At 36.0% G+C, this 25,363-nt stretch overlaps 5 protein-coding genes and 1 long non-coding RNA gene across 7 annotated transcripts; 2 read left to right on the forward strand and 4 right to left on the reverse strand.

The window, feature by feature from the left end:
• Nucleotides 1–3,160: 3,160 nt before the first annotated feature.
• Nucleotides 3,161–6,259, forward strand: LOC120197213 (protein TIFY 6B-like). 2 transcript variants are annotated; one of them, XR_005523250.1, is made up of 9 exons: nt 3,161–3,375; nt 3,584–3,738; nt 3,953–4,197; nt 4,295–4,385; nt 4,481–4,793; nt 4,889–4,943; nt 5,266–5,395; nt 5,634–6,002; nt 6,087–6,259. XR_005523250.1 is itself a non-coding variant. In XM_039198817.1 (7 exons), the coding sequence occupies exons 1-7, from the start codon at nt 3,315–3,317 to the stop codon at nt 5,342–5,344; spliced, it is 999 nt and encodes a 332-aa protein (XP_039054748.1). In that variant the 5' UTR covers nt 3,161–3,314; the 3' UTR covers nt 5,345–5,528. The 2 variants fall into 2 exon arrangements, 1 of the variants encoding a protein (XP_039054748.1); XM_039198817.1 differs by lacking the exons at nt 5,634–6,002; nt 6,087–6,259 and having other exon boundaries at nt 5,266–5,528.
• A 1,289-nt stretch (nt 6,260–7,548) lies between these two features.
• LOC120197212 (glucan endo-1,3-beta-glucosidase 3-like) lies at nt 7,549–10,335 on the forward strand. The gene is made up of 4 exons (XM_039198816.1): nt 7,549–7,753; nt 8,597–9,850; nt 9,930–9,957; nt 10,079–10,335. Exons 1-4 carry the CDS (start codon nt 7,702–7,704, stop codon nt 10,242–10,244), a joined length of 1,500 nt encoding a protein of 499 aa, XP_039054747.1. The 5' UTR covers nt 7,549–7,701; the 3' UTR covers nt 10,245–10,335.
• A 416-nt stretch (nt 10,336–10,751) lies between these two features.
• LOC120197217 (dynein light chain LC6, flagellar outer arm-like) lies at nt 10,752–12,136 on the reverse strand. The gene is made up of 2 exons (XM_039198821.1): nt 11,754–12,136; nt 10,752–11,035 (listed from the first exon to the last, which is right to left on the reverse strand). Exons 1-2 carry the CDS (start codon nt 11,982–11,984, stop codon nt 10,880–10,882), a joined length of 387 nt encoding a protein of 128 aa, XP_039054752.1. The 5' UTR covers nt 11,985–12,136; the 3' UTR covers nt 10,752–10,879.
• Nucleotides 12,137–14,846: 2,710 nt separating this feature from the next.
• Nucleotides 14,847–15,679, reverse strand: LOC120197219. Its single transcript, XR_005523251.1, has 3 exons — nt 15,657–15,679; nt 15,329–15,400; nt 14,847–15,019 (listed from the first exon to the last, which is right to left on the reverse strand). It is a non-coding gene; the product is annotated as an uncharacterized LOC120197219 (long non-coding RNA).
• Nucleotides 15,680–17,258: 1,579 nt separating this feature from the next.
• LOC120197164 (protein PLANT CADMIUM RESISTANCE 2-like) lies at nt 17,259–18,211 on the reverse strand. The gene is made up of 5 exons (XM_039198764.1): nt 18,008–18,211; nt 17,875–17,932; nt 17,728–17,799; nt 17,421–17,633; nt 17,259–17,344 (listed from the first exon to the last, which is right to left on the reverse strand). The coding sequence occupies exons 1-5, from the start codon at nt 18,209–18,211 to the stop codon at nt 17,259–17,261; spliced, it is 633 nt and encodes a 210-aa protein (XP_039054695.1).
• A 3,536-nt stretch (nt 18,212–21,747) lies between these two features.
• LOC120197192 (endoglucanase 8-like) lies at nt 21,748–25,047 on the reverse strand. The gene is made up of 7 exons (XM_039198794.1): nt 24,808–25,047; nt 24,309–24,716; nt 23,703–23,795; nt 23,471–23,632; nt 22,469–22,580; nt 22,210–22,373; nt 21,748–22,138 (listed from the first exon to the last, which is right to left on the reverse strand). The coding sequence occupies exons 1-7, from the start codon at nt 25,030–25,032 to the stop codon at nt 21,815–21,817; spliced, it is 1,488 nt and encodes a 495-aa protein (XP_039054725.1). The 5' UTR covers nt 25,033–25,047; the 3' UTR covers nt 21,748–21,814.
• Between the last annotated feature and the right edge of the window lie 316 nt (nt 25,048–25,363).

Here is a 25,363-nt window from a genome sequence, read left to right on the forward strand (position 1 = left end):
TAAGCTATTTTGAGCAGAATTTACTTCTCTATTTCTGACCTATCATCGATTAAAAATTTATATCTTTTATATACACCTCGATATAAGTTTTCTTTTGTTCTAAATGAAACTAGACTGATATAGAAATCCAATAGTATAAGATTCATCCTTCAATTATTTTTTAAGAATTTCTGGTAATTTTCTAAACTTAATATTCAAAACATAATTTCTACGCAGATTTTACCAACTTGCATCCTTAACTTATTCACTAATTCTATTAGCTTTCCAAATGAACATATAAGATTGAATCACACTTATCATACATTAGAAGTCACTTCTTAATGTAACTCCGACATTGCCTCATCGCAAGTCAATGTTTGTTCGTTAACATAAACACAAGTTAAATACACTCACATTTGTCTCATTATCGAATCATCGAATCTTCTTTATAATAATCTTCTAATTTTGCATATTTTCCTTATCTTTTGAGTTAATTGGATTACTAAATTTACCGTAGTTTGACAACGTCATATAACATCATAAAATATTCAAGTTATATGTTAGTATCGAACTAACGTAATTTAAACTTAAATATAAAATTCGATAAAAATAAAATCAATACTTAAATCGATATAAAATCGTAATTCCATCATAATTTCAAACTTCTCAATTCCTTAAATTTCATGAATATTTAGTTCACTATCACTCTTCAACTTTTACTAATTTCGTAATCTAACTACTAATTATGAATTCTTTTTAGAGTTCATATCAATTTTTCTATTTAATCCATAATGACCATTCACCATTATGATCATTTCACATTAATCACATAAAATTTTTAGCATCTCAATAAAATATTTAAATCAACACTTAAACATTCAAAAACTTGCAATTTCATCCTAAATTTTCTTAGACTTTTCAAATTCAACCAAACAACTTGATAAAATTAGAATTAAATCTCAACTTAAGAATTAAACCCAAAAATCAGCATATTAAATAAATTTCCAGCATTACATTAATTTATCCAAATGATACTTTCACATTTAATAAACTTGAAGTCAAGTCCCTATAATACTTAGACTTTTCAAATTCCACCCTCAACTTTATCAAACTTACAATTTGATTCCACCCAACTTTTTAATTTAAATTTCCAGCATTTCAACTATCAAAAATCAGCATTGAATCCTCCAAATATTACATTCTTTCAATAATATCCCACAATTCTCAAAACTTATATACTAACCCTTTTTCTAACTCAATGCTCCAAATTGATCCAAATCAATCTCTAAATAACATAAAACACTTCTAATATCATTTCTAGACCCCTGAGTCTAAATCTGGTGGTTGTTTCACTAGAAAATATCCCAAAAATCATGAATCTCGATTCAAATGTTTCAATTTCCTCACTTTTAATCTTCATTTTGTGGACTTCGTAGCAAGTTCCGACAAAAAGAAGTTGGATTTGAACTCAAAGTGTCTAGGTGATGCGACCCATGAAATTTGGGACCGAAAAACCACCATCTACAGAGACATCTAGTCACCTTCTGTTTTTATTTTATAGTTTAGTGAGCAAAATATGAACGAAAATTAATAACAAATTCTTTCATTCTATTAGGTATTTTTTCCCGTGTAGAATTTGTGGTGGCCATTGAAATATAAACTTGGTATATATAGGACAATAGCTGCTATCAAAGGGATGACCACCCAAATGCTGATATATACATCCATTAGTTATTTAGTCACGTTTTTCATGTAAAATAAAAATAATTTTATATTGCGTATGGAGATAAACTACATTGGAAATTTTATAAGGGTAAACTATACAGGTGACTATTAAATTATAATCAAAAGTCATTTTGATCACCAATGTTGTAATTTGATCAAAGAGACCACTCAATATTTTTAAAAGGCTCAATCAAGACCACCCAAATTGAAATATCGGTAGTTAAAGTGATTTTTGACTATAATTTAGTGGTTACCAGTGTAATTTACCCATTTTATAATTTAAAAAATAATTCAATAATTCATATTAAACTTGATTAAGATTAGACCTCAAAAGTTGAAACAATATTTATTTATTTAATTTGATTAAACAAATATTAAGCTTATTAGTAAGCAAGTCAAAATTACTCAAAATCGGCGATTTCCACGCAGTTATTTCCCGATTAGTCGGCCACCAAAAGTACTCAAAATTTAAAGAGTAAATTACGCATTTACTATTTAAACTATCTCTTTTAGTTTGTTTTAGTACCTAAACTTTTATTTTTTTCAAATCATATCTAATGTTTAGTTTTTATTTTATTTTAGTGCACCGCCTAGGACTGTAAACGAGCCAAGTCGAAAACTTGAAAACTCTAAAATGGAGCTCGAATCGACTCGAAAACTCTCGAGCATAAAATTTTCAAACTCGACTCGAACCTTAAACCATAAATTGAAGCTCGTAAAAGCTCAAAATGAACAAAAATATTAAACTTAACTCGATTGAAGCCTAAAAATCAAACTCAAACTCAAAATAACACGTAGATGTTAACATTATTAATAATACATTTTTTAAAGATAAAATCTTAATATATTATATTTTCGAGTTGTTTGTGAGCTTTTTGAGTCAATCAGAGTCCAATCGAGTCGAGTATTTATTAAGCTTTGATTAAGTCGATCTCGAATAACTCACGGTCTGTCTCGTCTCATTTATAGCCCTAACCTGAACGTTAAAAACTTAACACGTTTAATACCTAAACTATCAGTTTTTGTCTATTTAGTACCCAAAATTTCATTTTTTTTAAAATATAATATTAAATTTTAAACAGATACTAAAATGAAACAAAAACTAAACTTTAGGTGTGATTTTGATAAATTAAAAATTTAGATACCAAAACATATCAATATTGATAATTTAGGTACTAAAACGTAGTTTACTCAAATTTAAAATCGGGCAATTCAATTGCAATCAATTCACGAGCAAGGAGGAGAAAACTTCATCACGTCTTATGAACACGTGTCAACCTCTCAGACCAATGACAGTCACCACCGACAAGTGGTGTCTGGTAGCCGGTAATTAAAGCACAAAGCACGTGTTGAGTTACCGGCTTACCCAGTTACCTTAACGTTTTTTCCCGGTAATCCTCACGGTTGTCTAAACAGTAGGAATTCAAATTTCACTGTGCAAATGAACAATTCTTTAAAGAACGTGAAGTTTTGGCGGATTTATGCTATAAAACAACGTCTTTCTTTGCCTTTACTACTTTTTATTGAATTATTTTTGTTTATGTATGTTTCTGGTTGGATTTTTGAGGTGGGTTTTGCTTGAATTTTGAATTCAAGAGAGTCAAAGAACCATGGAGAGAGATTTCTTGGGTTTGGATTCAAAAGAACCGTGGGTTATGGTAAAGGAAACAGGTGCATGTGCTCTTCCCTTTTATCTTTTTCTGGAAATTCTTTAAAAGTTTGGTTCTTGATGATTATCTATAAATCTATTAATAAATTGGAATCATGTAAGCATTTAGTTACTGGTGATTGTTTATAGATGATTATGTCAAATTAGAGTTGTGCCTGTTATAGCTGTGCATTTATCTAATTTTAGCGGTTTGTTTTGGGGGGGGTTTAGGTTTTACTAAAAGCTCAGGGATTCGATGGCCGTTTTCAGACAAGGTTTGTGCTGTTCCACAGCTGATGAGCTTTAATTTTGCTCAAGGGGACAAAGCTAAAATGGTTGGCCCTTTGTTCATGCCTACCTCAACAATGGATGCCACTGAACTTCAGGTTTGCTTTTACTGTTGTGGATTAAGCTGCTTGATTACCGTTTCGATCGAGTCTTTAGCTTGAGTTGCGAGAGGAATGATCTTTCTTTAGGCATCATTTCATTATGCCAGATAGAGATGCACCTTAATTTACATGTGTTTTTGTTGGAAAGCTCTCGAATTGATATCGTTTTTCGCTTTTCCCCGTTCCAATGACACCTTAATTTACTGTCCAGAAATCATTCTACCATGGTAGGATAGGTGGGAGTCATTTCTCAATGACACCTTCTTGTGTTCTACATGATGGTAAGATGTTTCCGGCCTCGAACCATGTACAGTTTATGAAGAATCATTACGCTACCGCTGGTCGAAACTTGCCTGTTAATAGCATGAGACCGCAATTACTCAGAGGGATTCCGGTGACGGGTCCACATACGACTCTTCCCACACTTGGTTCTGTTTTTGGAAGTGTTGAACCTTGGTAAACTTGAAATTCGTATGCTTTAGTTCAGTTACTGCAGCAATATTGTTAACAGTAAGATATTGAGACTTGGTTCTAAATTTTATTTTATGATTAGGAAAAGCGTCAAGACCTCTGGATCACCCGCTCAACTGACGATCTTTTATGCGGGTGAAGTGAATGTCTTTGATGATATTACCCCTGAGAAGGTGCTCTTCTTTCTTTACCAAAATTACTTTGTTTTAACGATCTTTAAGTCGGTGGAAAGCTTCGAAAGTTAACTTCTTTTTTGTATCTTATCCAGGCTCAGGCTATAATGTTCTTGGCTGGATCTAATTCGGCTTATCCAAAAGCTCAAGTTCAGGCACCGATTTTGAAGCCAGTTCAAGTTGAAAGTGTTCCTGCAAACCATATCATAAATACACAATTAAACTCTGGTACGTCGAGCCCTCATGCTGTTTCTGCTCAGTCCGGGAGTGGCTCCACTAGTACCGAAGATCAGATGATATGCAAGACCTCGGAGACTCCAACACTATCTACCCCTATTAGCAGATTTGAGCCTCCAATGTTGGCGAATTCCATGGGATCTGTTGCTGCCACTGGCATGATGCCTTCTAGTATATGCTCTCATGCTCTTGCAAGATTTTCTCTTCTTGCATGCATATTTTTGGCTAATTTTGTTTATAACTTACTTTGAATTGTTTGCCTCTAGTTCCACAGGCTCGCAAAGCTTCCTTGGCTCGGTTTTTGCAGAAGCGCAAGGAAAGGTTAGTTCGTAGGCGAGATACTTTTGTTCTCAAAACTATTTCAAACTACTAGTCGACCACGTTTAGATTGCATTGTCGTAGAAAGCCAAAAAACCGATAGATTCATGGGATGCGATATAATAGTCCTTGGGGTTAATGGCTTGAGGTTTAAGGCACACTGATTGGCTACCTTCCTTTGATATCTTAGTTGTTGGCCACAGGGATTAGTGCTTATGAGCAACTAAGTGAGAGACTTCAGGGTAGCGTGAAAACGCTATAATTGTTAAATACAATCGATCGAATCTCGATGCCTAGAATAAATCTCTGTTATTTGCTGTTGTAGGGTAATGAATGCAGCATCACCATACAATTCTTTCAAGAAGTCGATAGATTATGCAACTACCTTGGAATCGAGCGCATGATCGTTGCCGGAATCCACCGAACTCCATGGTTTATGAACACAACTAGTTGGTGTAAGTTTATATTGTTAATATGAATGTTTTAACTACTATGTAACCCCATTCAATTGTCGTTACATGGTAGAAATAATGCATTAGTTAGAACTTGTCTTATTCAGCTGGGTGACTGTTGAATATCGATAATATATTAAGAAAATTCTAAACAGATATTTTATATATATTCCGCTCAGCCGTTTAATTGTCACGTTTTTTTAATATCTGTGATTTTTTTTCCAAATAATTTATTTTGTAGACATTACATTGCCATGGGACCACCGGGACCATATGAACACAAATAACCCAAGTACAATTTCCTTCAAATCTCTCGACCATGGGAGAAGAGGATATTATTGATTTATAGCAAATCGATCCTTTGTCGTTATTGAGAGTAATGAAATATTGATGTGACACGTTGTTCAATTGAACTGACATCGTTTTGTCACATGAGATAGCCTTCTTAATGCATAGTAACTGCAAAGGAACCCAAGTTTAACAGAAGAGCTTTTTGTTCCTCGTTTTGTCTTCAATCTTTGCTTGCGAGGCGCTTTTGGTGACTATGGGGGAGGATGGCAAGGTGGCCATGCTGCATTCTATGGTGGTGGCAATGCATCTGGCAATATGGGTAAGTCCTTTTGGGTACTTTAATTACTAACCGTTGACGGGAACGAATAAATTTCGTCAATCGTGAGCGGTTCACTTCTTCTAGGTCGAACGTGGAGAAGATGAAGAGGGTAGGCCATGAGAAAGACAAGAAGGGAACAATAGAGGTTTCAAGGATCCCGTCTATTTTAATGTATTGATTGAGAGTATTTATAGTGATCTTCGGTGCGTTTTGATCATGAATTTATTATAGCTATATGTAGGACAAGATTATATAGATTTGATAGTCTAATCTTAGATTTCGTTCTATCAAATCAAGTGAATCTATCGTAGATTATGTCAAAAACTCTTGTGGTCGTTCGAAGAAGTCAAGTTTTTGAAAGACTCGTGTGATATAAGTATGCATATGACTCTTGGTTGGTGGAAAGTTGGTAGCTTCCGTGGCGTTTAGGCGAGTCGATCACGAGTTGGGCGGTGTTTGACTCGTGTTCGTTAAAGAATTGTGTTGTTCACTTCGACTTGTTGTTCGTAAGCTCATTAAAAAATTTTTCGACTCGTGCTCTTTAAAAAAATTTGTTGCTCGACTCGTTACTCGTTAAGTTTGTTGCTCTTTAAGCTCGTTGCCACCTCGTTGCATGTTAAGTTCATCGAAATTTTTACCATATTTTCTTAACTATAGGTAAAATCTAATAATACTATATAGAGCTTAATATAAATATAATTTAATAAATTTAGCCAAAAATTATCAAAACAATCTATGAAACAATTTCAAAGTCTGAATTCCAAAGTAATAATTCATAAAAATATTAAAATAATAAATAAAGTTTGATTTTTAGGTGTAGTAAAATATTAATTTAATATTTAATATTTTTATTTTTTATTAGAAAATTAATTGATTAATAATTTATCATCCTTTTATTATCTATTGGTAAATTAGTATTTTTTTAATAAAATATTTTTTAAGATAACTACTAAAAAATTAACGAACTATTTAAGAACTTACTGAGACAAGTTGGATTTTGCTCGGCTCAACTCAACTCGTTAAAGTTTCAAGTCGAGCTCGAGTTCAAATCGAGTTAATCCGAGTTGAATTTTTACCAAATTTTGATCGAGTCAAATTCAAGCGGCACAACCAACACCCCTAACCAAACGCTATCACACTCAGTGCCATGAAATGAGGCGTGCCAATGGCCCAAAATGGTGTCTGTCCGGTTTGATCACCGTCACAACAATCAACTTTCGTTTCCCTCGATCTATCCTTAATTAATGGTCACTTATCCTTAAATTACATGTATAATCAAGATAAGACATAAATTATACGAAGAAAATAATGTTATTTTAAGAAAATAACACAATTTATAAAAGAGCAGATTTGTCGGGATATAACCGTTGAATTCAATTTAACATGCCATATCATCAACAAGACAGTATTTTTATACTCGTATACCGTGAATTTACTTCGTATTCGCCTTTGAATCTGGACCGTCGGATTTCTGACACAAAAATCTGATCGTTATCTCGAGGATTCGAGGCTAGTAAAATACAAAGGAACATAACCCCCCCTCACTTTCCTTGCACCAGTAAACTAAGACTAGAAAATAACAGCTCCTCCTCTCCTCTTGTTTTATGTCTCTGCTTCCAAAGCCTGGGATTCTCTTGTTTTTTTGAAGTTAAGAGCTTTCTAATTTGCATAGTTTTGAAAGATTGAAGCTTTCGCTCAAATGGCTATTTTCCTGCTGTTTTTGCTTGTCTGGGCTGTTTCGGGCGATGAAGGTTAGTATCTTTGAAACTGTAGTCTACTTCTTGCACAACCCTTAGGCTTTATCTGTGTTCTGTTTTATATATTTGTCTGTGGCCATGTTTGTGCTTGAGGGTGCTTCTGTTTTGCTCTGTTTCCCTTTGGGGTATTGACTACTTTTCTGTCAAAGCAGAGGCCTTTGAAAGTCTTTCCTTTCACCATTGGAATCTCAGCTAATAATGCATTCCAGCACATGATATTCTGTAGGACCAAAATGACCTCATGGGAGGCCTCCAAGTGTTTAAAGTTGTTGCCTGTAATTGTTGTGGCATCTTGGGAATATGTGTACACGAGGGTAGTATTGTCATCTTCTATGGTGTAAAGTTAACGTCTTGGCCTTGTTGGTCCCGTATATTTTGTGTAGAATCCCATCACTTCCTGAATAGTTCATGTGCTCTGGTATTGATTATGATGATGGATGATGCTATGTCATGTTTGATGTGTCGTTGAATGGTTCCTTTTAGTTGTTGGGTGAATTGTAATGAAAAGGAAATTATCATATACATGTGTAGTTCATGTGCTTTGGTATTATTATGATGATGGTGATGATGGATGATGCTATGTCATGTTTGATGTGTTGTTGAATGGTTCCTTTAGTTGTTGGGAGAATTGTAATTAGAAAGAAATTATCATATACATGTGTTGGTCATGTGCTTTGGTTATTATTGTTATGATGATGATGATGGATGATGCTATGTCATGTTTGATGTGTTGTTGAATGGTTCCTTTAGTTGTTTTGAAGAATTGTAATGAAAAGGACATGATCATATATATATATATGTTTAACTTAACGTTGGTCAATGGATCTTCATGAGCAGAAGCCTTTATCGGTGTGAACATTGGTACGGACCTGTCCGACATGCCCAGCCCTACTCAAGTGGTGGCCCTTCTCGAATCTCAGAATGTCCGACATGTGAGGCTTTACGATGCTGATCGAGCTATGCTTCTCGCACTTGCCAACACAGGCATCCAAGTGACCGTGTCCGTCCCCAATGAGCTGCTCCTTGGTATCGGTCAATCGAATGCCACTGCGGCCAACTGGGTGGCTCGTAATATTATATCCCATGTCCCTGCAACCAACATAACGGCAATAGCCGTCGGATCGGAAGTGTTAACCGCGCTCCCGAATGCTGCTCCGGTCCTAGTTTCTGCCTTAAAGTTCATCCACTCTGCCCTCGTCGCTTCTAATCTCGACAGCCAAATCAAAGTCTCCACTCCGCATTCGTCTTCGATTATTCTGGACTCATTTCCACCTTCTCAAGCCTTTTTTAACCGGTCATGGGATCCCGTCATGGTCCCGTTGCTAAAGTTTTTGCAGTCTACCGGGTCATACCTTATGCTCAACGTATATCCGTATTATGATTACATGCAATCGAATGGCGTGATCCCGTTGGACTATGCGCTTTTCCGGCCTCTCCCTCCAAACAAAGAAGCCGTGGATGCTAACACACTCCTGCATTACACTAATGTCTTTGACGCTATTGTTGATGCATCATATTTCTCGATGTCTTATTTAAACATCACCAACGTTCCGATTGTAGTAACAGAGTCCGGATGGCCTTCTAAGGGTGATTCGTCCGAGACCGATGCTACTGTTGACAATGCTAATACATACAACAGTAACTTGATCAAGCATGTAATTAACAACACCGGGACGCCTAAACACCCCGGGATCGCAGTTAGTACTTATATTTATGAACTTTACAATGAGGATTTGGTACCTGGACCAGCCACAGAACAGAACTGGGGGCTGTTTGATGCCAATGGAGTACCGGTTTATATTTTACACTTGACAGGTGCTGGTACTGTTTTCGCAAACGACACGACGAATCAAACTTTTTGTGTTGCAAAGGAGGGTGCCGATCCAAAGATGTTACAAGCGGCTCTTGATTGGGCATGTGGTCCAGGAAAAGTCGATTGCTCGCCTTTGTTGCAGGGGCGGCCGTGTTACGAGCCTGATAACGTGGTTTCCCATTCGTCCTATGCTTTCAATGCATATTTCCAGCGGATGGGGAAGTCCATCGGAACCTGTGATTTCAAGGGGGTGGCTACCATCACTACAACTGATCCAAGTATGTGACTATAATATTTGTTCTAATAGAATAAATCTACCGGAACCTATCGACTTACTAATGTCGTTCATTGGTGCAGGTCACGGTTCATGTGTATTTCCCGGAAGGTATGCATCGATGCTCCTAATCTTTACTACTCCTCCTAATCTTTACTACTCCTTCAACCCTATGCATTCACGATTTCTTTAATGAATGCTGATGATAATATCACTTCGATTTTGTCTGTAGTTTCGGAAAAAACGGCACCATAACTAACGGCACATCACTGGCTCCTTCATCGAATGACACTAATTCGGGCTATCCACCCCAGTATTTCTATGGTAGTGGTTCACTCACAACCTCTGTGATAATAATAGGCATTTGCGTTTTCCATATGGCCACTGTTTTCTTGTAGTACTTGGTTGTAGTACTCCTTTAGGTTATGACAGCATTCAAACGATTCGAAATTTTCGGAATCCATCTCTGGAATATTTGCAGCGAACCCGATTTTGTTTCTCCCATCGGAGTTGTGTTGAAGGTGGCAAATGTAACTGAACACAGATTGATTTGGTTTATTGTCATTGGATTATTTTACAAAAGAAACCAAGAGATTGTTTCAAGATAATTGATTTGAAAGTGTTCGAATGTAGTATCGAATCCTTTAAAGAAGTTCTTTCTTCATGTTGCCGATGCCGTTATCCAAAGACTTCTCGGGCCGTGTTGGCGGTCGGATAGCTTCTGCACTGGTGTTTTTACTCCAGCAGGGGTTAAACCAGTGCATTCTGGTGTGTGCAGCTGAATAATTTACAGCTACAAAGAGGAATAGCAGAAACATTGACAAGATTCAAAGCCAATTTACTTAGAATCCACAAACAGATGATTGTTGATCCGCACCTACTCGATTGAAACAAGTACACGTATGAACCGAAAAAAATAGACATGTTTATCAGTTCTGCACTCTGTAGTTGTACATGTAACTTCAAAATGGAAATTTTGTAAATTTGTTACCAGCACAAGAACTGTGTAGAACACACAAATCTGTTGAAATCATCAGTGATCTAATGGCTCGACTGCGGTCTTGAAGAGAAGAATGTAAACCTTGTCGATTGAAAAGTACAAGAAACCTCCCAGTGAATGCGTCACGTATGAACCGAAGCTAGTTCCCACAATGCAGTGCCAAGCAGGACCGTATGTCGAGTCGAATTCCTGAAAAAGCCAACGGAAGCGTCGTCATGGTCGATGGTCGATTCAATTCATAGTAAAAGTTAAAAATCAATATTGAACTCCAAAAGATTTTATACTAAATGGTTTTAGCAAAGCATTAACCAGAACACTGAATCAAAGATCAACCTTATGTTATACTAGTTAAAGCACTCTCACTGTTTCAGTATCATTTTCTGCACAAGAACAAGTGTGTTAGTGCCTCACAAGCTAGAACCAAAACTATATACAAGCAGATTCATCATCATCTCTGGGAAGAAGGATCGGACGACGGAACTAAATACACTATCTCTCCGACACACAAGTAACTACTCTAAGTCAGATGAGAGGTTACACTGAAAGCAAGCGTATCCTTGTATTTTGAAACATTGCATGAACAGTAGATGATCAAATTCTATGGACACTTCACTTCTCACAAGGACCATTAGCGCCCTTGACTGCAATGAATCAAAGCTACTAAGCTACATCATCTTGCAGTTGGAATAAGTGGTTAAGCAGGGTTTAAAGCATAGTACTAAGCTAAATCCAACCATAACATTCAAGCTTACCCAATATCTTTTACCAAAACAGTGAAACACCATGCTAAAAATGAGAAATCTAAACAAACCCATTAATTCTCCTGTTTTCATGTAAAAGAAGAAGAAGAATTTAACCAAAGAATCACTGTAACAGGAAAAAGGAGGATAAAGTTTGGTTTTTTAACCTTCTTAAGTGCAAGGGCTAGGCGTTTACTGTCAAGCTTCCCAGGCATATAATCAAGCTGGTCTCGAGCACATTTAAAAGCCTTGTTTTGAAGAGCTAAAGGCATATCAGAAGCTCTGACTCTAACATTAAGACGTTCAGTTTGATCTTGTTGTTCTATAGCTTTCTTCTTTTGAATCAAACTGCTCAAGAATTTGCTTCTCCTCTCCAACTCCAACTCCGCTCCATCCATATTCACCTTCTTTTTCTCTCTCTTTCTTCAATTTCCCGACAATATAAGAAATACCCAGAAAAAGTAAAGATCAAAGAAGCTAAAAAGCAAACGGAAGAGAGAAAAAAAAAGCTTCTTGATTCACCAATTGACAATGCTATGCGTGCCACTCGTTTGATAAAATGCCTTAAAAGCGAAAAAAGAGAGGCAAGTGTATTAAAAGAACACACAGCTATAAACGTGAAGTAAAATGTTTGGCTTTTTTTAATTTGTGGGGTTTGGGGTTGAGGAAACACAATGAATTAAAAATAAAGTATTGATTGGAAAGACTGGTTTCTCTCTCTCTCTCTCTCTCTCTTCTTAGGATGCTATGCTTTTGTGTTTTGATTTCTTTTGAAGCAAAAAACTCATCTTGATTTGACAATTTCAGGAAGAAGAAGAAGCAGTTGGTCCTTGTCGTAGCTAGTTTAGTATGTCGATTTGAATTTGTACCAACCATGGTTTTTTTGGCATTTCTAGAACTCATTAGTATTGAAAAAACAAGCTTGATGACGAATCAATGGCGTTTCTCAAGGGGAAGAGTCCCCTAAGGCTTAAATTTTAGGGTAAATTACATGTGTAGTTCTTAAACTATCAGTTTTGATCTATTTTAGGATCTAAACTTTCAATTTTTTTAAAATCATACTTAAAATTTAGTTTTTATTTCATTTCAGTAATACTACCCACCGATAAAAATTTGAGTTTTTGTTTCATTTTAGTATCCGTTCAAAATTTAACGTTAAGTTTTAAAAAAATTGAAAGTTTAAGTATTAAAATTGATCAATATTGATAGTTAAATACTAAACGCATTAAGTTTTTAAAGACGGAGTATTGAAATGAAATAAAATCTTAACCTTAGATATAGTTTTAAAAAAATTTTTAGATATTAAAACGAATCAAAATTGATAATTTGAATATTACATGTGCAATTTACCCTACATTTTATGTCCTCGGAGGCAAACGAGCGGTAATCACGGTGTCGAAAGAAGGGTCTTATCTGATGTGGCCCCCAACTACCACTCAGTAGTCTAAAGCTGGCCCTTCCTTTTTGCTCCTGTCTTGTCTTTCCATGCTTTCGAGTAATGGAGTTGAATGGAATATTATTAATTAATCAACGATCTAATTATTTCGATTATAGAGTATTACTTTATTAATTGTATTAATTATTAAAATTTATAAAATAAATTCTGATTATATGATATTATTTTATTAAGTCGACGGTTAAAGTTACAAAATATAATTCGACTATTCAAATATTTAAACTTATCATTTTCTAGTAAAAATTGGCGACTATCTGAGTTAGATGTTAACTGAGATATGATAAAATCTTGTCTAAAAAATGTACGAGTTGTATTTTATGAATTGACTCTTCATTTATATTATGTCGCTAAGCTAGTGCTTGAAATATTATGACGTCGAGTCAGTGCTTGAAAGCAACGGCGATGTAGTAGACATCATTAAAATATGATTTTATTAAATTCAAGCCAACATCTCACTCAGATGACTGTTAATTTTTTAACGAAAAAAAATAAGTTTAGAACATGTGAATAATTTAATGATCATTTTATAACTTTTAATAATTGAGGTACTTAATAGAATAGTATAACACCCAATAATCAAGAAACTATTTTATAAAATTTAAGGAAAAAATCATCTTTTGGGTGACCATTTGTATGTTTTACCTATTAATTTAATAGGTCGATTATTCTTTTAACAACAATTAACGATATTTTTATATAAAAATAATTAACGCAAATGAGGGTATATTATGTTCGATCATTTAATTTTAATAGAACAAATGAACGACCACGAACAACTAACACAAACGAAATGATTTGTTTGTGTTCTTTCATTAAGGAACGTAGCTTGTTCATGCTCGCTCATGTTCATTCTTTAAAATGATAAACGAATACAAATGAACGAACGTAAAACGAACGAACATAAAATTAATTGAATTTAAATTTGAGTAGAATTTTTTCTTTCCCAATAATTTTAGGATTTATATTTTCTTTAATTGATTTGAGTATCTTTTTATGAGTTTAAAATTAATTAGGTTTTAAAATATTAATGGTTTAAGGTTAAAATTTATTAGTTCTTAATATTTTAAACGAGTCTCGAGATTGGACTAAATATTAATGACATAAACAAACATAAATGAACGAATATATAAATGAACGGATTATGTTCACAAACGTAACTGAACGAGCAAGCCATATTTTTGTGTTCGTTCATTAATTAAATGAACACAAAATTTATTCATATTTGTTCATTTAACACAAACGAATTTGTCGAACGATTCCTTGAACGTTCAATTCGTTTACGAGCCTAATTTCGCCCCGACCCTTACCCCTTTATGTATAATTAAAAGATGAGCATAACATAATCACATAGTGAAATATTCATACCCAATATATATTAACAATAACCATCCAAAACATTTATGACTGGGAAACAAAAGAGAGAGAGAAATGAGTCCCAAAAAGCTGGAGAATTATAATATGAAAACCTAAGACAAAATGAACATTTCATAGTAACAGCAAACTGCGAAAATATTTGTCGCCATGAATCAAACTCAACACTAAAAGAAAAGGATCATCACTCTCTTCTTCTTTTATCTTTTCATCACATCTTCCACCACCGGCGGCGCCGGCATTTGCATCGCCTGTCGTTGGAACTTATCCATATTCGCATCCATCCTATATATACATATAAACCCACTACTTTAATACATGTTTATAAAATCGCCTTTAACATAAATTTTACATTCGTCTCTACATGAAAGTATAGCGTGAGTGTTGCATTTACGAGGTACATGTCGAAGCCGTGGTTCTGGCGCTCGCGGAATACTTGACACAATGCGCATTGCTCGCAGAAAATGTGAATGCACCAGTCTGGGTAGGGTGTCTCGGCCAACATGAGTTGATGCCTCATTCTCGTGCGGTAGAAGCATGAATACAAACAAGCTAGCCCCGAGAACCATAGGATTGCCGAGTAAACAATTCCATTTGCTATGCATGCTGTGTTTCGGTTCGATTAAATCAAACCGTGACAAACATGAACGAAATTAGGATTAAATACGTATATTCATCCCCAGGGCCGTGGCTAGGTTGTCGAGGGTCCTGTTCAAATTCTTATAAAGGGGTTTCTATTTTCTAGATATATTCGATTTCGAGGCCCCTATTTTTATGCTTCTTAATGGCAACAACTGATACATATACTCGATTTTGGGGCCCTATTTTTTGAGCCCTGCGTGGTCGCCCACCCTGCACGCTCTTAGCCACGCCCTGCTCATCCCTGGTGGCAAGATATAAGATAAAGAAGCTTACAGACTGATCCATGATCGACAATCTCAGCAATTTGCCCAAAGGTGATGCAAGGACAAAACATTGTGATGATACCTAAGTAAATAAAAAACATTAGATAAAAATTATTAATTGAGTAATGGCTAATGCTTATCACGTGATAAGTTTTGTGTGTCTAAAGTGATGATGTATCACATGTCATGTTATCATGTTATCACTTTAGACATTTGGAATGACACACTATCACTTTGGACACATATGACATGTCATGTCAGTGATAAGTTTGATTGTTAATCAATTAATGAATTTCATTTAATCAACTTAAAATGAAACGTTAGGTTAAAATGCTTACAGTTTTGAATATCATAGCAGCAGTCAGATTCCTGTGGACCAAAGGACTTTCCCGGCAGGGTGCATGTAATGATTTTGCATAGGATATTGTTGGTTCGGTGTGGTGACGGGACCGGCAGATGATGGCGGAGCCGGTTGTCCATATTGACACGACGACGCTGAACATTGATGTGGAGGTGGTTGGTCCGTTGGGTCCATGGCCATGGTTGTGTATGTGTGTTTTGTGTTTCAATGTTGAAGGCCTTGAAATCTAAGGAGGGGGAGACAAAGAAACCTATTCGATGAGAACAGATTTCCAATTCTCACCATTATTAATATTTTTAAATTTCATATCCTTTAGGATAAAGTACACAAATAGTCTCGACTATTGGGTATTGTTTTATTAAGTACCTTGATTTTTAAAAGTTATAAAATGGTCATTCGATTATAGAATGTTGTTTTGTGAAGTCATTCGACTATTAAAAGTTACAAAATAGTCATTCGGCTATTTATTATGTTCCAAACTCGTTCTTTTTTATTAAAAGAATGGTGGTTGTCTAAGTTGGACTTTAACATGATGACTGAGATATAATAGTCGTTTGAGATTCTAATATCAAATTTATCATATCACAATTAATAGGTTAACATGCATTCAACTCAAAATATTATCGATTTTTAACAGAAAAAAACGAGTTTAGAATATTACAAATCGTTGAGTGACAATTTTACAACTTTTAATAGTGAAGGAAAAAGAGATGACGGGTTTTACAACGCAACCTGAAGACTTAAATAACTAGAGAAATAACACGTCTTCACCGTATGAATCGGGTCCATTAACAGTGTTTGGAATCCAGCAAAACAAGGTACGGAGCAGCCATATGCCGCCGACGACGTAATGCCATTACGGGTATATATTAAGTTAAAGGGTAAATTACAAATCTGATAATTAAACTTTACTCTGTCTCCTATTTCACTCACTATACTTTAAATCTCTTCAATTTTCTCAATAAACTTTATACATTTGATTTTTTTGTCACTCAATCGTTAAATAGTCAACGGCGCTAAAATAGGTTGTTATATAGATGCAGAACGATGTTGTTTTAATGAAAATTTATTTTTTTAAAAACAACATCGTTTTAACGTCGTTAACTATTTAACAAGTGAGTGACTAAAATAAGAAAGAGTGAGAAAATTTTAGTGACAAAAAAAATCCAATATATTAAGTTCAACGAGAAATAGAGAACCATTAAAATTCAGTGAGCAAAATAGGAGAGAGAATAAAGTTCAATGATGAAATTTATAATTTACCCTAAGCTAAAATGAAGGAAAAGGAGAAAAGGGGACAAAAAAATTTATATGAATTTTTATAATAATATTATTTATTATATTTAATATTCATAATTAATATCTTTTAAAAATTTTATCTAATAACAAAAAATATTTTACATATAATATCATTAGAAAATACTTCATATTTTCAGGGGAAAATTACCTCATTGTACACGAATCATTTTCCGACAATTATTTTTACCGCAACAAAAGTTACAAAACCCTAAATACAAAATAAGTAAAACTATGTAGTATTGTTTTGTGGCCAATTCCTTTTGGTGAAAACAAGCATGTCTCATCTTTTCATGCCACTTTCCATCACTGGAGCTGGTTGCATGGGCATACCATGATTTTGCTGCCCCGTCGTGTTTCCATGCCATCCTCCGTATAATCAAACAATCGTCGGTATCTTTAATATTCTCGCAGTGCACATGATGATGATTTTACAATGATTTACCGTGGTACATGTGGAAGCCATTGTTCTTGAGTTCGCGATATTCTTGGCACAAGGCGCAGTTCTCGCACCAGAGATGAACGCACAAATCGTTGCAGGGACTCTCCTCCAGCATGTATCGACTCCTCATTCTGGACCGATAGAACCAGGAGAAGATGCAATGGAACCGTGTGAACATTCTGATGACCAAATAGATTGCCGCACATGCTTCACAAACTGCCATGGTCGACGATATAAATGAGTAATTTGTCCATGGGTTATGGATAGAAAATATTGGGAATCGATCATGAGAGAAGATGGTTAAACTTACGGACTGAGCCATGGTCTACTCTATGAGCAATTTGTCCGAAGGTGATACAGGGAAACCAGAATGTGATGCAGCCTATGAAATTCGAGTTGAATCGAATTAGTGACTGATAAAAACATTACAATGATGGGTCTGGTTTAAAAAACTTACAGTTTGGAACATCGGAGAAGCAGTCGTAGAGTCCGGTTGACCAAGGGACCTGGCCATCCTGTTGCATGTAGTTTTGGGAAGGGCAATAGACATGGTGGTTGGTTGTGGCGCTGGGGAAACTGGTTGCCGGAGCTTGTTGAGGATTAACATAATGAGGGGGTGCCGAGTTTGGTTGGCCGGCGTGTTGCATGTAGGTTTGCGGAGGATATTGGTGGTTCGTTGAGGCAATGGGGAAACCAGTCGCCGGAGCTTGTTGAACAAAGTGATGAGGGGGTGTCGAGTTTTGTTGGCCAGCCGATTGCGCGTAGTTTTGTGTAGGATGTTGATGGAATTCCATTGCTTAAGTTATGCATGAAGGACCGTGGATGACCTACGAGCAAGCAATACCTTACGGTTCAACCATGGACAAGAGAAGCTTATAACGGGTTATCAGAATCGATTACAACACCGGCAATGGAGCGCGATGTAGGGTAGCATCGCGGAAGTCCATGAAGCGCCGGTGAAGGAGGTTAACCGGCGAGTGGGAGAGGAAAATTTCAGTCCATGGATGATTGGTAGGAGACAAATTGGGAAGCAAAATAGGAAGGCGTACGGCAAAACATCCGAAAAGAAGGGTTTTCCTATTGGTGGCTCACCATATAATTCGTTAGCTGAAGTTAATGCCTAATGGTACTTTCGACCTTACCAACTCTTTCTTGTTTCATATAAAATAGATCAAAGATAAGGTTTCAATGAAAGTTTCACATAAATATTCCACACTATAGAGTATTAATTTATTAATTTCATCAACTATTAAAATTTACAAAATGATCCTTTGACTATTTATCATGTTCCAAACTCTTCCTTTTCTATTGATAATTTGACGGTTGCCTAAGCTAGATATTAGCATGATGATTAGGATATAATAGTCGTTTGAGATTCTGGACCATATTTTATCACATCATAATCAGCATGTTAACGTTCAACTCAGAATATCGTCAATTTTTTAACAAAAATGACGAGTTTGGAACATAATGAATAGTCGAGTGACCATTTTGTAACTTTTAATAGTCGAGGGACTCAACAAAGTAACACTATATAATCAAATGATTATTTGTAACTTTTAATAGCCGGTGGACTAAATAAAATAGTACCCTATAGTCGGTGGTCCATTTGTGTAATTTACCCTAGAAAAATATTATCTAAAATTGATAATAGTCGAAAATATTTCAAATCACTCTTCATGCTATTTCATGAATCCTGATAAACTGAAACCCATAAAAAAGTTTATAACGAGTAATTAGGTTATAACTAACGTCGAAATAGACTATACATGGCCTCATATATATAAACAGTTAAAAATCACTGTCTGTTTCGTACCGATTATTGAGACCAGAGTTTCAAATCACGTTTTGAAAATGTGGTTTCGTTCATGAAATTACGGCTTCGCCGTCGTCCGAGTTACCCGTAACAGTGTCTAATAGCGCTCGCGACGGCCACAATCACGGTAAATTGAAATGAACGAAAAAACGACCGCGACCACGATTTGAAACCTGATTAGACCATCTAACATGACTTGCTGTCTTCACCAAAAAAATCCGACAACCTAATTAACAAAGGACAACATTGTTTTTTCTTTGAAAATTTATAAGAAAATATCCATAAAAGAACCCTAATTCATCCTTTTTCCATACATTTCTATCTGGTTTAACCTACCTGCACAAACTCCTCAACAATTTCAGAGCCTCGAGAACATGCTCTATGGCCCGTCGGATTCTGCCATTGTTTATCCGACATAAAAACATGTAAGCCCTTTTTTTATTTCTTTTATATGATCAGCTCTGTCGTTTCAAACACATATGAATTAGGTTTTGAACTTTCAGGTTGCATTGCTTGCTACTGTCCATGCATTACTTTTGGTCAGATCTCCGAGATCGCTGACAGAGGATCAACTTGTGAGTAATTCAACTCTAAAAGTTCGAATCTTTATAACCTTAAGTTTGCAAGTGATTAAAGAGAAATTATACGGCTTTATATGTTTCGTGACGGTTCGTGACGGGGTTTCCGAGATTGTATTCTTGCTTCTACCGATCCAAACTCAGAACGCAGTATAACTTGACCGGAAGCTAGTGCTGCGATTGCGTGCGCCATTTCTGGTGCGAGACTTGTGCCTTGACTCAAGAGTATCGTGAGCTCGAGAACCGTGGATTCGACATGGCTATCGGGAGCTACATTAAACCCTAATTTTAATTACGCTTATGCATGTGTATATCGTTAATGATGATGTTAATTTGTTGTTTGATGTCATTAATTTTGTGGGGTTATATGTACGTAGGTTGGCATGCAAATGTGGAACACAACCCAGTGGCCGACAGTGGCTCTATCGGTTGGGAAATGGATGAATAGATAGATGATGATTATGATGAGATTGCTGCATTGATATCATCTTTTTATTCAGTGTCTTTGTTCGATGACGGACTTGCAATTTGAGTTCAAAAATATGTATGTTTGTGAATCGCGGTTATGATCAAAGATTCAAAATGTATTAATTTAAATTCTTTCTATTCATAGTAGGGTGAGTAAAATCCGATTTAATTAAAAAAAAATCAATTTTTCGACTCGACTCAAATTGATTCTGAGTTATAATTTCATAAACTCGACTCGACTCGAAAAAATTTCAAGTTCAAATCTAGTTGTAAAATACTACTCGAATAACTTTAAAATAGTAACTCGAATTTTTTTAGTAATTAGTGGATTGATTTTCAAATTTATGTCGATTCCTTCAACATTGTATGTCATATGTATATCAATATGAAAATAAATATCAAAAAATATATATGTATTGTTTATGGATATAAAAAACTATTTAAATTAGAATCAAATAATATTATAAATATTTGCAGTTAAATTTAAAGAGAAACTCGAAAATTCAACTCGACTATAAAAAAATTTAAGTCAGCTTCGAGTTGTGAACTAAGACTCGTCAACTTGAATAACTCAAAACTTTTTGACTTGATTCGATCGAATGCTTATCCCTAATTGATATTACAAAATGTGTTTGATATTTCAAAAGGAATATAAAGAATCTTATATCATTGGTTAAAACTTGACTTGAATTCAAATACAGTCATTGATTAATTAATAGACTATTGTACGGTTTGGTTAATAATTTTTAAAAAAATGATTTGATTAACGGTTATAAATTTTGATTAATTTAATTTTAGGGTAAACTATACAAGTGATCCCTTGACTGTGACGTTCTATTTTATTAAGTCACTCGACTATTAAAAGTTATAAAATGATCTTTCGACTATAGAGTGTTGTTTTGTTAAGTCTATCGACTATTAAAAGTTACAAAATGGTCCCTCGATTATTCATTATGTTTCAAACTTGTCATTTTCCGTTAAGAAATTGATGATATTCTGAGTTGAACGTTAACCTGTCAAGTGTGATATGATCTCAGAATCTCAAACGACTGTCATATCCCAATCAACATGTTAATGTCCAGCTTAGACAACCACCAATGTTTTTAATAGAAAAGAACGAGTTTGGAACAAAATGAATAGTTGGATGATCATTTATTAACTTTTAATAGTCAAGAGGCTTAACAAAGCAATATTCTATAATTGAATTATTGTTTTGTAATTTTAAATAATCGATAGACTTAATAAAATAATATTCTATAATCGAATAATCATTTGTTGGTTAATTGGGATATTTGAGATTTGCCCAAAGAAAAAAAAAAAGAGAGAGATGCAATCTATAGGATTTAGGGCTTCAACTTTCTTGGTTAATTGGGAACAACTGAGTCTTATTTTTTTCACAAAAATAGGAAGGGATGGGCACGGTATCCGATCTGACTCGACCCATGTTCATCTATAATAATAGGGCAGGGTGACCGATTCTCGCACACCCTCTTCCAATTTCATCATCATCCTTCCACATTAGAGGGCAGAGAAATTCAAGGGTGAGCTGAAAAGAATGCCAATACTCCCACAAGCGGTGCATTGATGTACGTTGTGGGCTCCGACTCTTGAAAATAAGGTCTCGAATCCGGAAAAGCATCCGACACGTTAGGCCCACCCACCACTGCTCCCACTAATAAATTCGGGTTCGGACTCGGACTCAAGAAATACGGCGACCCCGCCTTACAGCCGATCCGACCCGGGTGTGTCGCCACGGAGGGCAACGAGCTGCCCCTGTGATGAATCCTCCGAGGGAAGTGCGAGCCGTACCCGACCATGTAGGACATTCCTAGCGGATTATCTCCGAGAATGTAGTTCACCTGAAATTTAAAAGTACGTACGCAATTAGACCATCAATAAAAAAATATAAAAGAAATGTTTATAACATCACCTGGCGTTTAGCCAACTGTTTGAGAAGGTCGGGGGAGGCCGATCTTTCGCCACACCGCACCACCCTATTGGCGTGGCTCAGGTAATTAGAGTAAGCCAAGAGTAGGAAAGACAGCGACGTTACATGCTGCATGTTACTCCCTCCGGGTTTGAAGATCAACCCACCTTTCAAAAGGGTTAGTTTCTTAGTTAGCAGCTAATTACAAACCTAATCATGTCCAATGTGCAAAGAAAGAAACCATTTGATTTGTTTTCTTTACCAGGAGAGTATTGGACTTGAGGATCAGAAATTCCAGGCAATAAAGAACAGATGAAACCATCGGCATTTTGCTTGAAAGACTCGAAATACTCGGCTTTTCCCATCAGCACTTCCTGGTACATCATGCATAACAACTTGGTTTTGTTTTTTTGTTTTTGTTACATACAAAGTTCATGCACATAATAGGAAAGCTATGATAGGGAACCGTTGCCCCTTACTTCAGGCACATGCATTTAGCAGTAGTTTACTAATTGGGGACCCACTGAGAGAAGCCAGATCTCTAAGACTAATATGAATTTGGTTTATGATTGAGGAAACAAAGTACAACACCATACCAACCAACCATGGATCCACTCCATCAAAACACACAGATTTATGTTGATCTTTTTAGTATTTAAAGAACAACGGTTTTTTCGTCGTTAATCGTTACTGAGCTGACGTACCAATCTAAGATGACATGATATATAGGATAAATTGATAGCTCAAATATGATAGACAGACTGTTGTCACGTCAGCACAATGAACTAACACTCCAATATGTAAAGATCAATGACGAAAAACGATGGTAACTTTATAACACACCCTGATATAAAATTCTATATTCTTCCCTAATATTCACTCTTTTCATCATATCTCATCTAGCTATAAAGTATGACAATCTAACTAGCACCGCACTTTGGTTTGAAAATCTGGGGAAGAACTCGTGAACTTGATAATAAGTCCAAGATCTCACAGCTTGCAAACTGTTCAGATGTTCTGAAAGTCTTTAAAAAAAGGGAGAAGAACCCCACAAAATGTGAGGTCCACGGGGAAAAATTATCAAATTTAGTCCCCAGCCACGTGACACTGAGCTATATTTTCTACATACTCGGGAAAATAATACTAATATATGCTTACATTCTCCAACAAAGAACACAGGACAAGAAGAATAAGAAAACTGCACTAGAGAAACATTATAATATACTAAACATAATCAGATCCATAATCCAGGGATTGATTTTACCTTGGAAATGAGGACGTTAATCCCAGCATGCTTGTTATCCCATCCAAACTCGTTAATGGTATCTCCGGCTCTCAATACGACCTCGTTTTTCACTATGTATTCTCGGTATCCGCGCCTCCTCGAGGCTTTGTGCAACCAGGCAGCTGCCCAAAGCAATTCGTCCTGCAAAAAAATTATAAAAATTATAATCCAGCGGTTCATGTTGACTGTAAAAAAGGATGTTTAATCTGACCTGGTAGCCATTCACGTCGCAGTAAAAAGGGCAAACTGCAGCGTCCAGGCTGCTGCTGTAGGCGCCACGGTGGTTGTCAGCAAAGTTGAACACCTACAGTAAAAATTCATTGTTACCCGCCTAAGTTTTACCATAATAACCCGCAAACAAACTACTATTCATTCATTTAATACACTAATTGCACCGTCAATAATGTACATTACCAACTGACCACGGTGAAAACGTAAAAGAAAAAATACACGTTTTGGCGGCAACAAGGTTAAGATAACTTAATTTTTAGGGTAAACTATACATTTAGTATCTAAATTATCAATTTTAGTCGTTTTAATGATTAAACTTTTAATTTTCTCAAAATCAAACTTAATGTTTAGTATCTAAACTATCTATTTTAGTCTTAAAATTTTAATTTTTTTTTCGAAATTTAACGTTAAAATTTGAACATAAGTACTAAAATAAAACATATTTAGATGTATGATTTTGAAAAAATTAAAAGTTTAAGTACTAAATGCATAATTTACCCTAATTTTTTATTGTGGAATCTTATAAAGTTAATGTTTATAGTAGAAATAATAAAATACTATGTAATTGCTACGGACAGTGACGTACCCTAAAGGCTCGATTGAGGAGGAACCTGGAATAAGCGGGATCACGAGACTTGAACACGATGGATGCGGCGGCCAATGCAGCGGCGGTTTCGCCGGCGACATCCGAACCAGGATGCGCATTGTCGATTTTGTACACCGTGCGAAGCGTGTCCATATCCTCCGGCCTCTCCCAGCAGCTATGATCCGAGTACGCATCTCCGACTTGAACGTACACCACTCCTGGCTTCGACGTTGCTTTCAACAGATAATCCGTCGACCATCTGACGGCTTTAACGGCGTTCTTTAACTCCGGGCCCATGTTCCTCCCGAAATCAATGATACTCCAAGCTAATAGAGTCGTCGTAAACGCCATCGGGAACCCGAACTTGACGTTATCCCCGGCATCATAGTAACCTCCCGTTAAGTCCACCTGAAAAAAAAGGGGAAAATCAAATGCCATTAACGATTTAACTAGAGATTTCCAGAAACGAAAATATACAATGCCGGAAGTGAACACGTACGCCGGCAGTAGAGCCGTCGAGCAATGCGGAATCGCGACGCCATTTGAGATGTTGGTCCGGTGGGAGTTTACCGGATCGTTGGCCTTCGAAAAAGAGAATGCACTTCCGGAGAGCATCCCGGTAATCATGGGCGGATACGACGTGAGTAGCAAAGAGGAGTAAAGCAAACGAAACGGCGAGAACTGCCGGGAAAATCACCGGAGACGAGAACGATTTTCGCGCCATTAGTTTTCTTGTTTCACTTCAGCTAATACGGCTAAGCAAAGCGTCTGGCCAACGTGGCTTTTTATACTAAAAAAGTGTCATTGGATACCAGAGTGTCAACCATTGGGAATATGCCACGTGGAGAAACATGAGTGGCAGAAATTGGGATTCCGGTGCCTTTACCGGGTAAATGGCTGGATCGGATTATTTGGATCCGAGTTTGGCCCGTCCGTTCGACGGTGTGAGGGAAGAATGAAAGGCACATGTGGACACCGCCTTATTAGAGGTGGACATGTATTACTTTCTATTCATCCATATTAATAAATATTGTTTATGTTATTTTTTAAATATA

This window comes from Hibiscus syriacus, unplaced genomic scaffold (assembly GCF_006381635.1).
Source record: "Hibiscus syriacus cultivar Baekdansim isolate YM2019G1 unplaced genomic scaffold, ASM638163v2 tig00117047_pilon, whole genome shotgun sequence".
Lineage (NCBI taxonomy): Eukaryota > Viridiplantae > Streptophyta > Magnoliopsida > Malvales > Malvaceae > Hibiscus > Hibiscus syriacus.

Coding starts and splice junctions, on each gene's coding strand:
- LOC120197213 (XM_039198817.1), top strand. CDS start 3,315: ATGGAGAGAGATTTCTTGGGTTTGGATTCAAAAGAACCGTGGGTTATG. Junction 4,386..4,480: donor ATGATATTACCCCTGAGAAG/GTGCTCTTCTTT, acceptor TATCTTATCCAG/GCTCAGGCTATAATGTTCTT. Junction 4,794..4,888: donor CACTGGCATGATGCCTTCTA/GTATATGCTCTC, acceptor GTTTGCCTCTAG/TTCCACAGGCTCGCAAAGCT.
- LOC120197212 (XM_039198816.1), top strand. CDS start 7,702: ATGGCTATTTTCCTGCTGTTTTTGCTTGTCTGGGCTGTTTCGGGCGAT. Junction 9,851..9,929: donor CATCACTACAACTGATCCAA/GTATGTGACTAT, acceptor TCATTGGTGCAG/GTCACGGTTCATGTGTATTT. Junction 9,958..10,078: donor TCATGTGTATTTCCCGGAAG/GTATGCATCGAT, acceptor TTTTGTCTGTAG/TTTCGGAAAAAACGGCACCA.
- LOC120197217 (XM_039198821.1), bottom strand. CDS start 11,984: ATGGATGGAGCGGAGTTGGAGTTGGAGAGGAGAAGCAAATTCTTGAGC. Junction 11,036..11,753: donor TAGCCCTTGCACTTAAGAAG/GTTAAAAAACCA, acceptor TGGCTTTTTCAG/GAATTCGACTCGACATACGG.
- LOC120197164 (XM_039198764.1), bottom strand. CDS start 18,211: ATGGAATTCCATCAACATCCTACACAAAACTACGCGCAATCGGCTGGC. Junction 17,800..17,874: donor CTTCTCCGATGTTCCAAACT/GTAAGTTTTTTA, acceptor CGAATTTCATAG/GCTGCATCACATTCTGGTTT. Junction 17,634..17,727: donor AGTAGACCATGGCTCAGTCC/GTAAGTTTAACC, acceptor CGACCATGGCAG/TTTGTGAAGCATGTGCGGCA.
- LOC120197192 (XM_039198794.1), bottom strand. CDS start 25,032: ATGGCGCGAAAATCGTTCTCGTCTCCGGTGATTTTCCCGGCAGTTCTC. Junction 22,374..22,468: donor TCAAGTCCAATACTCTCCTG/GTAAAGAAAACA, acceptor CCCTTTTGAAAG/GTGGGTTGATCTTCAAACCC. Junction 22,139..22,209: donor AACAGTTGGCTAAACGCCAG/GTGATGTTATAA, acceptor TTTAAATTTCAG/GTGAACTACATTCTCGGAGA.